The following is a 14,190-nucleotide window of genomic DNA, read 5'->3' as shown; positions in this document are numbered from 1 at the left end:
ACCTAATCACGTGGGTCCACCATGGTGGACGGCAAAAGCATGTAAACAGTGAGCGACACGATTACTAAAAGGGAAAAGTAGAGCCTGAAATTTTTTTTGCGATCAAAACAAAACAACTCCAGCATTCCTTCCACTAGTTCATGCCCAGTTCAGTTATCAGAAGAAGTAGCGCATCTAGCGGGGCTCATAGAGAGCGGTATGTTAACTAGCTTACCAACGTTAGCTTACGTTCTCTCTGCAGCTGTTCACCGATGTAAACATGTTGCTGACTTTGCCTAAATTCACCCCTCTGGATTTATAACATTATGTTGTAAACAGCGTTTCACTTTACACCAAAGCTGATTTTTAAAAAGTTCGGATCCCTACCAGCTTCTGTTGCTGGTGGTGTTACCGGGTTCAGCTGCTGCTCTCACACCGGAATGAGAAGATCTCTGAACGGTGACGCTCATGTAAATAAATAACGTCATTTTAACGCACGTAGTCATACATCAGAGCTTTAATATTGTTAATAATTGTCTCGCTTTACACTACAGTGGATGGAGCGCAGCCTCCGTGGTGAAATACCCATCCATCAGGATTATCAATAACTAGTATAAACACATCACATTTATCCCTGTCCCTGTCTTCCTCGTGAAATAAATGAACGTTAATCTTACCCGGTAAAAACATGTTCGCTGCAAATCTGAGGGCTGCTAGCCCGCGGATCGCTGCAGTTCATCTCCGTCCTCAGTCTCCATCAAAGTTATTAAAAAGAAAAAACGAGTTTAGTTTACGTCCTTGTCTCTTAGTGCAGCCAACCACGCAGCAAGCTAAAACCATTTTACTGTCAAATCAACTAAATAAAAGTGATAAAAGGCTACAAACTGTCTTGTTTTGACTAGCTTCACTGGAGTTTCAATGGGTGTAAACGGTCTTTTTTCCGTCCATCATGGGGAAGGGGGCGGTCACATGAGTGGCGTGACGTCACGTGCAAAGGGTCAATCCAGCACATTTTAGTGATTTCTCTGGTCCAACACACTAGATTCAGTGGTTGAGTTACCTGTGCAGCAGCTCATCAGGCTCTGCGGAAGCCTATTAATCACCTGCTGATTGAAATCAGGTGTGTTGAAGCAGGGTTCAAACTAAAACATGCTGGATACTGGCCCTCGAGGCCTGGAACTGAATAGCCCTATACACTATTGACTCATTCTGGAAAGTACTGAAATTTTCAAGAATAAACAGCTGAAATCACTTTATGTGAAAAGAATTTAGTGCAAAGAACTACAAAAACATGTTTGTATCAACCACAGAACTATCATAACAAAAGAAAGTAATATCTCCAAAGATGCAGTCTGGCAATGTATTAAAGTCGTATAAATGTTTTAAATGATAGGTTAGAAACTGTGCTGCTCCCATAGACATAGATACTGGACAGATAATGCGCATTGTCTCTGGTTGAAACAAAGTGGGAGGTTTCCACCGCCTCCATTTTGGCCGTGTCACACGTCTTGTCACGCCCAGACAATCCAAAAAAGGTAGAAGCTGTTACGGTTAGAACAAATTAACCAATGTAGCTACTAGCTAACTTAGCTAACCCAAGAAGCTAAGAAGGAGCTCCAGGGTAGCTGATCTGCGTGATCATCTGGCTTCTGTGCGAGGCTACCTATAGAGCTCTAATACAGACTTAAAATACAAGCAGAGCGTCAAACCGCTGTGATCGGAGCCGGGCGCCCTGGCCACTTACATCAGCTCATGCTCTACCACAATCGGAGATTGACGGACATTAGTAAAATGCTAACATAAAGCTAACTGAGTTTTTCTGGACGTTTTTAGCAATAAATATGTAGTTGAGCCACTCCAAAGTGAAGGCACCGCCAGCCTGCTGGTATTGCGTGATTCAAAACTAAACTGTCATCTGTGAAAGGATGTAATACTGTTTTCTGTGAGTACAGCACTGACTGAGTTGAGGACAGGACCTAGTCACTATAGGAACCTCAAGATGTGTCCACCTCCGAAGAAGACAAAATGAAAAAGGTGTACAGTGAATCAGAAAGCGATAATTAGTGCATTCTTTCAATACAAATCAGGTTAGTAATTATGTGACAAAATTATTTACCCGGTAAATTCATGGGAACGTGTCATTAGTTGTTGATATTATTTCTAGACCAGGAGCTCTGCTTGCCACTGGGGAAAATGTTGATGAGCTTCCAGCTGTAGCGGTGGTGGACTTGGTTCATGATAATGAAGAAAAAGACACCAATGACCTTGAGTCTGTCGACCCAACTTTACCTGAGAGCAGAGGTGTGGACTAGAGTAACATGACTTGAACTCGAGTCAGACTCGAGTCATTATTTTAATGACTTCTGACTTGACTTGATAAATCTATAAAGATTTACGACTTGACTCGGACTTGAACGCTAATGTAAAGTCCAGCAATGGTCAGTTTAGGTACAGTCTGACCTTTCAACATCTATTCAACATCTAGTCAGAAGGGAGACACAACACTGCATGTGTTCCCTTTAAATGAGCCTGCCTTCATACCAGCTGGGGCTCACAGACTCTGCAGCCCTGAAAGATAAACCATAACTTTCTTTCCCAAGGTCCCATCTGTCAGGTGAGATTAGCTGAGCTGATGTTTAGCGAAGGTTGCTTGTAGCGTGGCTGTGTGACCCAGACGCGGAGTGGCTGGCGTTGGGTTATACAGAGCACGCGGCTTTAATCTGGGAACGGCGACGCAGCGCTCGGAAAGAGCCGAGGCTGAACGGCAGCTCCGAATAAACAAGGAAGCTGATTTACTGGTGGTAGGCAGCGAGGAAAGATCTCTTTCCTGGTTTGAGGGCTGGTGAGCCTGAGAACTCGGGTCGATGTCTGGCATGGACGATGACTGAGTGATAACTCAGCGGCGGTGCTTCCGTAAATAGAGTCGGTGCGATGACGTCGTCAACCCACGCCGGTGATGGGTATGCTGGGTAATGTAGTACTCCGCTAGTTAGGTCCGTAGGGGGTGGTTAGCAGGAGGAGTTCATGACACCATCTGTCTGCCTCCACAGAAGGAAGAACTCCAGCTCAAATCAGTTGCTAAATTCAAGAATGATTTCCTAAATCAATATGAACTTCTTCCATGACTCATAATCTAGATAATCATTAAATAAACATTTGTTTATTACTACTTATAATAATTATAGTATAATGAAATGCTTCATTAATCTGGGATGTTATGTTATGTTTGTCTACTAGAACCTGCCATGTGTTCAACATGTTTTGACGACGAGGTCCTCACATCTGCCCTCACACAATAACAAGTACGGCTAAGTTAAACTCCAACACATAACTTGCCCTTTTAACCGGTCAGAACATGTGGTGTCAAAGAAGGTGTGTTTCTGAGTTGTCTTGGTAAGATATCTCAACTTTGTCAACCTCTGATTGGCTGTGCAAGTCATAACATCAAAACCTTAAAACTGGATCATCTTGAGTGATTCGACAGTTCTAGAGAATCGCTCAGACCGGCCATCTGTAGCAAAACTTCTTTAATCATCAAAGATTTTGACACGTCATCAAAACTTTTTTGCACCTGCAAAGCTGATGAGCAAACAGTTCCTGCAGAAACAAAGCTGATGAGCAAACAGTTCCTGCAGAAACAAAGCTGATATTGTTAGACTCCTTAAGAGTCCGCCAGACGCACGGTTCCATCCAGCTGTTGTGACCCGAGACATCTCCGGACTGAAGAGTTGGTACCACGGTATTCTACAACCCTCCGGTGCCAGAGGTCAGCCGACCCCTGCGACTTTCGGACCCACCAAGAGGGTCTCTCGAAAACGGGTGAAGTAGACATGACAGATTTCGTCTGATGTTCTTCTGATGATAACAACTTTATAGCTTAGAGCAAACCAAATTCTCACCAGATCTCAGCTTATTTTGATAAGGAAGCTCTGACTGACATTGCATTCACACATAGGTTCCTTCATCACGTTTAGTTACATCCACTCACAGTAAATGCTTAGTTAATTAGTCATGTTTTAATTGTTTGTAAAATAAATTCTTACTTTTATAAACCTGACTCTTTCTTGAAATAACACGAAGTGTGGTTGATCACTGAAAAAGCAAAGAACCTAGATCTTCTGAATTAAATCCTAGAATCTTCTGATAATATAAAATAAAGACCTAGCAGGTTAATATTTTATATTTATAAAGAATATTACATCTTCCTGGTCATAACAAATAAAAATCATTGATTTTCCTACGCTACACTAATGACTTGCAACTTGAATCGACTTGCATCTGTTGACTTGACGATGAGGTGAGCGAGCATATTTGATATTTTAGCACAAAGTGGCATGACATGGACAAAAATCATAAATCATTCTTCGTTCTGGGTTTGACCTTGTACTGCTAAATGCAGCAGCACTTTGTTCATAATCAGTTTCTGTTGCACTTTCTGCTCGTTTGAGTAAATAAATGAAGCTTTAAGAATCATTATTTGTGGAATGCAGTTATTATCATTGTCGTTAAATTGAAGTTGGACAGATGACTTGATTATGACTTGAAAATTCAAAGTAAAGAATTTGGACTTGTCTTGGACTTCTAGATCATTGACTTTGGACTCGACTTGGACTTGGTTGTCTTTGACTTGGACTTGACTCGAGACTTGACTGGAAAGACGTGTGACTTGCAAAGCAGTGACTTGGTCACACCTCTCTCTGCCTGAGAGCATCAGAGTTGACGAACCTGACAACATAAATTTTAAGGTTCCAAAACATCTTCGCATTTAAAGACGATCTTTGTGCGTAACATACGTCATTACGTAACTATGAGGGCGCAACAATGCGGAAACAAAACATCCGGTGACACCGGCACCAAAAGTTCAAATAGAAAATATGGCAAATAAAGATTGTGTCTCGGGTGATGATATCGATAAAACGTGTATTTTCTGTTTGGTAGCTCGCGGCAGAGATAAAGAAACGACAGTTATTAAGCAGGTAAGTCGTTTAGACACGAACATTAATCCCTGTTGACTTGACGATGAGTTGAGCATATTTGGAAATGTATTGTTGGAAATCACACATCACTTACGTGAGGGGAAAGTTAGCACGGGGCATTGCTGTCTTGGGGAAAGTAAAACATTTTCTGGATAGGAAAACATTATATATGTTATATTGTGCTTTCATATTATCATACATGAGTTATTGTGTAGAAGTTTGGGGAAACACATATAAAAGTAACATTCAGACCATAATCATAATGCAGAAAAGGGCTATTAGACTAATAAATCAGGAGGGGTATAGGGCTCACACAAATGCACTCTTTATTAAGACGCAAGCTTTAAAATTCCAGGACCTGGTCAAGTTTAAAACAGTGCAAATAATATATACGGTAAGGAAAGGGATACTCCCAATTGAAATAAGTAAATGGTTCTTAGAAAGAGAAGGGACGTATAATTTTAGAGGGAAGTGGAATTTAAAAGTACAAAGAGTAAGAACAACATTGAAAAGGATGTCTATTTCAATAGCGGGCATTGAATTCTGGAATGAGTTAACAGAAGAAATAAAGGACAGTAGTAATGTAAACCAGTTTAAAATAAAACTCAAAAAAGAAATGTTAAATAAGTATAAGAATGAAGAAAATGCAATTAACCTAGGACGGCGTGCAAACTGATGTTTAATCTCTTCTACAAATTAAAAAATCCAAATATAGTTCTAGTTGAACATGAGAATTTTATTTATTTATTATTATTGTTATTTTTTTGTGTTTTTTTAAGGCATTGTAACTGTTTTGTTGTTTAAATTTTGATGATGAGGATGTAAACCTGAGGGGGTAGGGCTAAATAAGTATACATTTCTCCCTACTCCTTTTCAAACAATTGCGTTGAATGATTTTATGAAATGTTGGTGAATGTATATGTATGAAATAAAGTGAACTGAACTGAACTATTGTCAAAAGAAAATGACCTTGTTTCTGATACTGACAGTATTATAAACAATATATTACAAAGTTGGGAAGATAAAGGGAAGAATTTTTGTGACTCTTTGTAAGATATGTTTTTGTTCTGAACCTGAATTTTGAAACTTAAAATATAAAAATAAACAAACCAAACTAAAGGAAAATAATAACGAGGATGTCATGTCAGTGCGACATTTTCTAGATACACTTTTGTGGTGTTTTTTTTTTTACTCACTTTGTGTTCTGATATTTCCATTCCTCTGCAGAATCAAGAGCTAGTATGTTTCCGAGACATTTTCCCTGCTGCTCCTTACCACTTCCTGGTCATTCCCAGAGAGCATATTGTCAGCTGTCGCTCACTAAACAAGAAGCACATCAGCCTTGGTCAGTTAGAAGTTCTTCCGACTTTTCCTTCCACTGTTACTCTGCTAAAGTTGTTGCTATGGAGGACTTGTCCTGCCAAAACAGAAAATAAGGACACAAATAAGTAAATAAAAGTGAAATAACATTTGAAATAAATATATACGTATTTGGTAATAAAGATTTATTTATTTTCATTTTATTTCATTATTATTTATTTAAAAAAACAATCTAGTCATATCTCTGCAAAGAAATAACAGGTTATTTATCCAATAGTTGAAAGGATGGTTGAACTGGGAAGAGCTGTGCTGCTGGATCAGGGGATCACTAACATGAACGATGTAAGGTAGGTGGAGAAGGTGGGAAAGTGTTTATTTACTGAAAAAGTTAAGTCCAAGCACTCTTTGTGGTTCATTTACGGATCTCAGCTAAGCTGCATTTTTGACTGATTTCTTTTTCCCTCAGGCTGGGTTTCCACCAGTTTCCCTTCATCTCAGTAAGCCACCTGCACCTCCACGTCCTCGCCCCTGCCAGCCAGATCTCACAGGCCATGATGTTCAAGTTCACTCCAGGAAGTGACTCTTTCATCACCGTGAGTCCTGCTGGCTGCAGCTGCCTCCTAATTCACTCCACATTTCACAGATCCTTATAATCACAAAATCGTCAGATAAAATGCGAAGTTTGAAATCAATTTGCTTCTGTTTCTAGGAAGAATCTCTAAGGAACCGACTAAGGAAAAAGAAAAAAATTGATAGCTGTTTGGGACGCCAGTGAGACTGCAGATCTCACAGAAAAGGTCTGTTCAACTCTAAAAACTGTGAATCTTCAAAAATACAGACGTCACTACAAACATCTGACAAAACCAGTTAAATATAAACAATATCTACTGAATGGACTGTGTGTTTTCTAAAGTATAATGGGTTTCTGCATATATCTGAGAGTTTTAAATAAAAACTGTTCATTTAATTTTAGGAAACTATAAGAAAAAAAAGTTTTGTATTGTCTCATGTTTCTCAAACTTTATTGAATATTTATTTAACTATGTGTCTCGTTTTTTTTTCGTGCTTTTATTTTGTGATCAGAACTTGAAGCAAGACGTGAGGAAGCACCTACAACTGTAGGATAGCAAAAAACAAACTGTCAAAACTCTGAATAATTACACAGATATTTGAGGCTTTCATGAAAAAAAAATATTTTGTGAAGGGAAAAAAGACTAAATAAGTTATTTAAATATTAAAAAGAATAATAAATCTATACATTTAGGTGATAAATGGGTAATTATTATACCCAAAAATTCAAATATGTTTTAAAATTTTCACTTTTTTAGAAATAATTAAGTGGATTATAAATATGCAGACAATTTTATATATTTCGGTCTGTTTTTGTTCTGTTTCTATAATTGTCAGTTCTTTCTTTGAGCCACTTGATGTCAGCAGTGTATTTGAGGTTTTGCTTGCACCATCAGCAGACCTCGCTATATTTGTTTCACTTTTTGAAATAATAACAATAAAGAATTGTATAAATTATATTTTAAACTTGATTTGTTTGGTGGTTTTGTTTTTCTTGTCACCGTTTAATAATCATGTTGTTACGAGAAGAACAAAAAATATAAAAAAATTCAACTGAATGTTCCTGGACTTAATCAGAAACAAGTCTCTCTTGTTTTGATTCTGTGGATTGTCTCGATCCAGCTGTAGCCTTGGAACACCATCAGTGCAGACCTTGCACAGGAAAAGCAGAGAGGCCAGGTGTGAGTGCATCTGTTCAGAGAAGACTTTTGGAACACAGCTTGGAGTCAACAATGGCAGCAAGAAACCTGATTCTCACTTCTCTCAAAGGAAAATAAAAAACATCAGACAGATGGAAATTCTAATGGTCAAGAGATTAGCAGTGCTGAGAATTTTTGCCTGATCTGATTCTGATTGTTTGGAACATCTAGAATAAGGATGGTCAGTGAAGAAAAGTTGAGCCTCACTATTGCCCCATAGTTTTCAAAAAGCTAGTGGACAAAAAATAAAAAAACACAAATTCTGAAAACTCATGACGCTGATTCTGCCAGATAGGACTTCCATCAGTTGGGATTTATCCCTGAACTTGCCCTAAAAACACATCTGAATGAATTGCCTTGAGGGAAAGAAAGATCTCGCAAATATTGACTATTAGTTTAAATCTAATGAAACTGTCAAAAAAGCCATGTAAACTTGTGAAATACTTGTAATTGTACTTCAGTTTATATGTAAGTTTTAATATACAAACATTTAAACCAACTCTTGTATTATCTCAAAAAATAAACTTGAATGTGTTGTTGCTCACTAATAAAACTGTTTAGCGAAAGCCATAAGCTGTGATGGCTGCTGCTCTCTGGGCCTTTACGTCAGCGTGACTGCTGTGGTGAAGCCCCGCCCTTCTCATCGTCAACAACTGGATTTGGAACTACTTATTTTCGTCAGCTAGCATTGCTAGCAGGCTAACGATGGATTATTGCGTTTGTAAGCGATGACCATTATCCGGGTGGACTTTTATTCACCGTGAAGCGCTTCATTGATGTCTTGGGTCGCACATGCGACTTAAAACGAGCAACAGCAGCGGAAAGATCGACTGGTGAACCGCCCCTTAGCTAGCCCTGGAAGCTAGCGCTAGCCGAGCCGCTGACAGTTGCCTCGGTTAGCTACGTCAATTTAACTCAAACGTAGCTAAGGATTTTTTTGATGCGCAATTCATCATCTCTGACGCTGGTGAGTCTAGCTGTGAGAAATACTTATTAAGACATGTTTAACTTAATGTATTTTACTGTTAGCTAGCATCGCGTTGCTAAAATCAGCTTGTTTGTAGCCGCTGCAGCTACGGAGCCACGACTGGACCATTTAAATATCTCCTCGCTTTATGACAGCAGAGCTTTTTTTAGCGAGTACTTATTTGCAGTGCTTATGATTGGTGCGTTTGAAGTAATTTAGTCGTTTTGGTCCACAGAAGGTACCAAGGCCCTGGCTGTTGTCACATTGCAGTTTTTCGGAACCCATTAGAAAACACGAGGTGGATCTCGGCTGGACTCGTCGTTGGTGCCATTGAGGCAAATCGAAAGTCAGCAACTTGTCCATGCACGTTGATTTGGATCCTCAAGAGCTGCCAGTATGATGCCGGTGAGTATATGTGATCTTATAGGGTGAATTATACAGCTGGCTGCCTACTGAGGGGGGAAAGTTAATCAAAGTTGTAATTTTCACGGTTAGTTTAAAAAAGAGTAAACACTTTTGGAAGTAGTATCCGATCTCATTTTTGGTTTACATGTTATTACAACTTTGATGATTTATGTCCATAAATGTCATCTTCAGGTGCAGATCTCAACATTTTTTTAAAGGTAGTGACAACAAATAACGCCCATAAAAACATGAAAACATTCATTGGGTTTGGTAAAATGTATTTCTATATGTCAGTTTGAGGTCGGCTGCATACTTCTATCAAGATTTGTTGTTGCACATTAAAAGTGTCCATCTATTGGGTTTCACTGGCGTTATTGTGGAAGATGGCTTTTGTACATGGAGTAAAATCACCCAAGTGTCAACTATAGGAGCAATGCATTGTTGGACCTCTTTTGTTGTCTTTAGTGCTGAGAAGGCAGCGATGGAAACAAGATTTTGACTTTAAAGGCAAGATGGATTTCCAGCATTCATAATAACATGTCATCATGAATGGAAATGAAACACTTATGAACACGTTTTTGTTGAAATTCTTGTTAGTTAAAAAAACAAAGTAAACCCTCCCTGTAGCACACAATCCCAGGGTGAGGTAAAGCTTTCCAGGGGTAACTAAAGCTGTGGAGTGACAGCGACCCCAGTCTCCTGGACAGTTGTATCCTGTGGCACCAGCGAGCGATCAGAGTCAAAGAGCCAGTCGAGCATAGAGCCATTTAGTTCTGGCGTGACTCCATCAGCCAATGAAACTGTAGCAGATCTAGGTCTGTGTGGCTGCATCAACTCTCGCTCTGTTGTTAAGGGGAATCTTTTGAGCTGGATTGTCAAAAGGCATTAATCTCTCACTGTGGAATTGGGCAGAGCGTGACATACAGGAAAAAGTAAACATCCCACCCTGTTTTTTTTTCTCACTTTCCATCGTCTCCTCTCTTTGGATAATACCAAGCATGCCATCACACATTAACTATAAAGAGCTCCTCATTAAGAAATTAACTATTAAGTCAGATATGGAGGAAAAGGCTTATTTTCTAATTTTACACGGTATACAAATAAAGATGGAAAAAGCTGGGGACTGATTTATTTAACAGCTCACACTTGCTTAAGACTGCAGAATCTTTTATTGGTGGAAGAACTATACATTATTAATCATGCTTTCTAAATGCTGTCATTTTAAATATGGAAAAAGTCACTGAAAAAAGAATGATATTGGTTTATTTGATAATCAGCAAAAATAGTCCTGATTAGGCTTAGCTAGTAAAAAAAAAACAAATATATGTTTGGTTGGAACTAAAGAAGAGATGCTTGCCTACATTTTCCTGCTTCGCTTTTTATAAATAATCCACACTGGGACTACTTTGTTGGTTGTATGCGTTTGTTTATTTCCAAGAATTTGATGTAAACCCATCTATGTTTAATAATTAGCTAAACTTGTTGTGTTTATGATACCCGTAGTAATAAATTATGTGGCGTGGAATTAAATGTGGCATGTTTAAATGAATATTGCTTAGATTTATCAAAGGTTAAGTGGTTGTTGTTGTGATTGTTGAACCCGCGCCTTTCTTGATCAGTTCTTGCTAAACAAGATTCAGGAAGCAAGGATGCAGACATTCTCAAGTGCTCAGCAACATGTTGTCCCATCACTGTTGGCTCTCTAGTAGCTGTGTTGTGAGTGAGTTTTCTGATTGGCTAAAGCGGTGTTTAGGGCTGCAACAAACGATTATTTGGATAATCGATTAATCGGATGGGGTCTCGACACGATTAATCGGATTACATGGGGAAATTTTTAAAAACTGCTAGGGAAACGTTATTTCTCTCCTTCCTTCACTTTATTTAACACAACATTATTAGAAAACAGTTCAATAGCAGAAAAACAACATGCCATCACCTAAATTGTCTTATAAGGTGTATAGACAGAGACCCTAAGCTACATCTATCTGTGACCTAAAATGCTTGGTCCAAGTTAAACAGCTTAAGGGCAATTCTCATCTGTTTTGTTTGATCTCATCTGTTAACATTTATTTTAAATGTAATTAAACATAGGCTGTGAATTAATCAAAATTGATCACTATTTCCAAAACTGACTGAAAAAATACCAAATAAAACAAAAGTAAATGAATGCCATCCTCCTTGCGATGATGCCCTGGGCAACTGCCATAAAGTCACATCAAGAAATGCTGCTGATCATTCCAATGATCCCAAATAGACTCACATTAGGCTACATGAAAGCAACTGAACCCAAAAATATATTAACCAGTATATAACTGCACTCTCACACAACACGCCTGCAGCAACAGTTAGGACTCCTCCCTCCCTTTTAAAAGCGTTTTTGCTTCTGAGGACATTGTGGTTGTAAAACCACATGCTAGTAGTCTGGCCCCGGTGTGATCAACCAGTTTCTGCGGGAATGTGACGGCGGAACCAGGGCCAGATTAACACTTTGTTGTACCCTGGGCAACAATATTCAAGGGCTCCATAATCACGACCCGAGGATCACCATAATGTGGTCACATACAGAACACATACAGAATATTTTACTGTAATATGCAGTAAATATACTCAATACTTGAATGCCTGACAACATGTAACCCGCCCAGAGTAACCTTTGACCCACCTCGTGTGGACTGACCAATGAGGAGAGGGTCTTAACTTGAGGCCCTCTCTTCATTGGTCAGTCTGCATGAGACTGACTCTCAACTGACGTTCAGTCGTAGGCAGCGAAGCGTCTCTGTGCAGTGCAAAAGCCCGGGTGGACAGTTTGTTTAATGTAGGGTGACCATATTTCCATTTCCAAACAAGAGGACAGGGGATCTGTGCCTATTACGTCACACTATGGCAACGCCACACAAACCATGCTGGGACCCATTTTTTGTAAGCACTAAATTAATATCAGATTCTGCCAATAAAAGGGCTCTAAAACAATTCATATGTAAATATTTTGCATATTTAATGCAAAATCTAATTTTTCTGCTTTAGTGCTGCAACAAGGTTTTATTAATAATAAATTATTATACCTTTTGTTTTACTACAGCATCGGTAAGCTTCCTGTACACAGATTATTAAGGATGCTTGTTTCAGCTGTGAGATTAGACGATAGGATCAATGAAAAAATAAGTTGTCACACACTCCATGGAAACTTTCAGAGAATCCACAAATAGTGGCTTTCAGATGGTTTTGTTACTTTTTGCAAGTTTAGAAAAGAAGCAGATGAGACAGCATGTCTGATAATTTAGTTTTTCATTTGATAATATTAGAACATGTCAGTAATGTCTGAGGGGCTTTTATAAACACCGTATAACTAACACTACTTGAGAGGGTATGAATTACACAGAGGCTTCTGGGGAGCCCAGTTATGGGGGGGGGGGGGGGGGGGGGCATTTTGCCTTGGCCCCTCAAAATGTCTTGAAACGGCCCTGGGTGTGTGACTGAGTTTTGAAGGTGATCTGAATTGTATCAGATGTATAAATATGACATGTGTATAACTTATTGTTTTATACAGGTAAAAACGTGTAGTGGAGATAAATCTACCTACATTTTACTTTTCAACACTTTGTTTTGTTTTCTTGTTTTTTATTTAACTATTTTCCTGTCCTGTCTGTCTCTCATCTTCCTGCATCTCCTCTTAATTCTCCAGAAAATCTGTTGCCTGGATTCTTACCTTTTCACCTCATCAGTTACTTTTGAGCAGACCAAAGGGATCTCCTGACCGCAAAGCGCAGAGCGCGTTTTCGATGCTGCGTGAGGTGAAATCACCGCAGCACAGGTGATGAGCTCCGCAGTAGCGCGCTTCAGGCACAAATAAGACAGAAAATAGAGAACATGTGCAGACAAGAACGATCGTGTGCTAATTATAGTTTTTTGGTTGCGCCACTTTGAGAATGGACCGTGCGCTGGAAGCAGCATGCCTGGATCGCTGCGCAACAACGCGGAACCGGTTCGCAGCAGCACAAGTCTGCAGGCTCTCCCTCGCGCAGATCTGCGGCTCTCCCTCGCGCTGATCTGCCGGCTCTCCCTCGCGCTGATCTGCCGGCTCTCCCTCGCGCTGATCTGCCGGCTCTCCCTCGCGCTGATCTGCCGGCTCTCCCTCGCACTGATCTGCGGCTCTCCCTCGCGCTGATCTGACTTGCTCTGGTCTGCGAGCAGCGGCGGGCGGGAAGGGGGGGGGGCGCTTTTGGAAGAGTTGTGCGACACAACGAATCGATGACGCAATTCGTTGCCAACGCTTTTAGTAATCGATTTTCATCGAATTTATCGATTCGTTGTTGCAGCCCTAATATATATATATATATATATATATATATATATATATATATATATATATATATATATATATATATATATATATACATGAAGTTGCTTGAAAGTGGCTTCACTGTAACTTGTCATTTCTGTTCACCTAACATTTTAGTTTTGTGATCATTTCTATTCATATATTTTACTTTTTATCTACATCACAGTCTTTTCCTGCTGAAAGCAGAGAAGAAAAGAAAAGTATTCTAATTCGTAGCATTTTTTTGTGTGGTAGAAGTATCAGTATCGGCAATTACTCAGATCCAGGTATCGTATCGGTTCGGGAAAAAATTGTATTCTTGCATATGTATATATACATACACATATAGTACAGGCCAAAAGTTTGAACACGTCTTCTCATGGTGCCAACAAGTGCTAAACACCTCTGGGAACTCCTTCAAGACAGTTGGAAAACCATTTCAGGTGACTACCTCTT

At 39.4% G+C, this 14,190-nt stretch overlaps 2 protein-coding genes across 3 annotated transcripts in view; both read left to right on the top strand.

The window, feature by feature from the left end:
• The first annotated feature begins 4,797 nt into the window (after positions 1-4,797).
• Positions 4,798-7,277, top strand: LOC107377583 (adenosine 5'-monophosphoramidase HINT3). Of its 2 annotated transcripts, none has more exons than XM_015947283.3 (5): positions 4,798-4,955; positions 6,183-6,300; positions 6,553-6,622; positions 6,742-6,868; positions 6,985-7,277. In XM_015947283.3, exons 1-5 carry the CDS (start codon positions 4,854-4,856, stop codon positions 7,048-7,050), a joined length of 483 nt encoding a protein of 160 aa, XP_015802769.1. In that variant the 5' UTR covers positions 4,798-4,853; the 3' UTR covers positions 7,051-7,277. The 2 variants fall into 2 exon arrangements, with proteins under 2 accessions (XP_015802769.1, XP_070399270.1); XM_070543169.1 differs by having other exon boundaries at positions 6,989-7,129.
• A 1,515-nt stretch (positions 7,278-8,792) lies between these two features.
• The window catches only part of ppp1r13bb (protein phosphatase 1, regulatory subunit 13Bb), a 35,211-nt gene continuing 29,813 nt past the window's right edge, over positions 8,793-14,190 (top strand). The window contains exons 1-2 of the mRNA XM_015947278.3: positions 8,793-9,011; positions 9,247-9,416. Of these exons, the coding sequence (XP_015802764.1) occupies positions 9,408-9,416 (9 nt within the window). The 5' untranslated portion in view covers positions 8,793-9,011; positions 9,247-9,407. The remainder of the gene's footprint in view (positions 9,012-9,246; positions 9,417-14,190) is intronic.

Source organism: Nothobranchius furzeri, chromosome 2, assembly GCF_043380555.1.
Source record: "Nothobranchius furzeri strain GRZ-AD chromosome 2, NfurGRZ-RIMD1, whole genome shotgun sequence".
Taxonomy (NCBI): Eukaryota; Metazoa; Chordata; class Actinopteri; order Cyprinodontiformes; family Nothobranchiidae; genus Nothobranchius; species Nothobranchius furzeri.
Note: the sequence above shows the minus strand (reverse complement) of the source record. Positions and strands in the feature narration are given on the sequence as shown.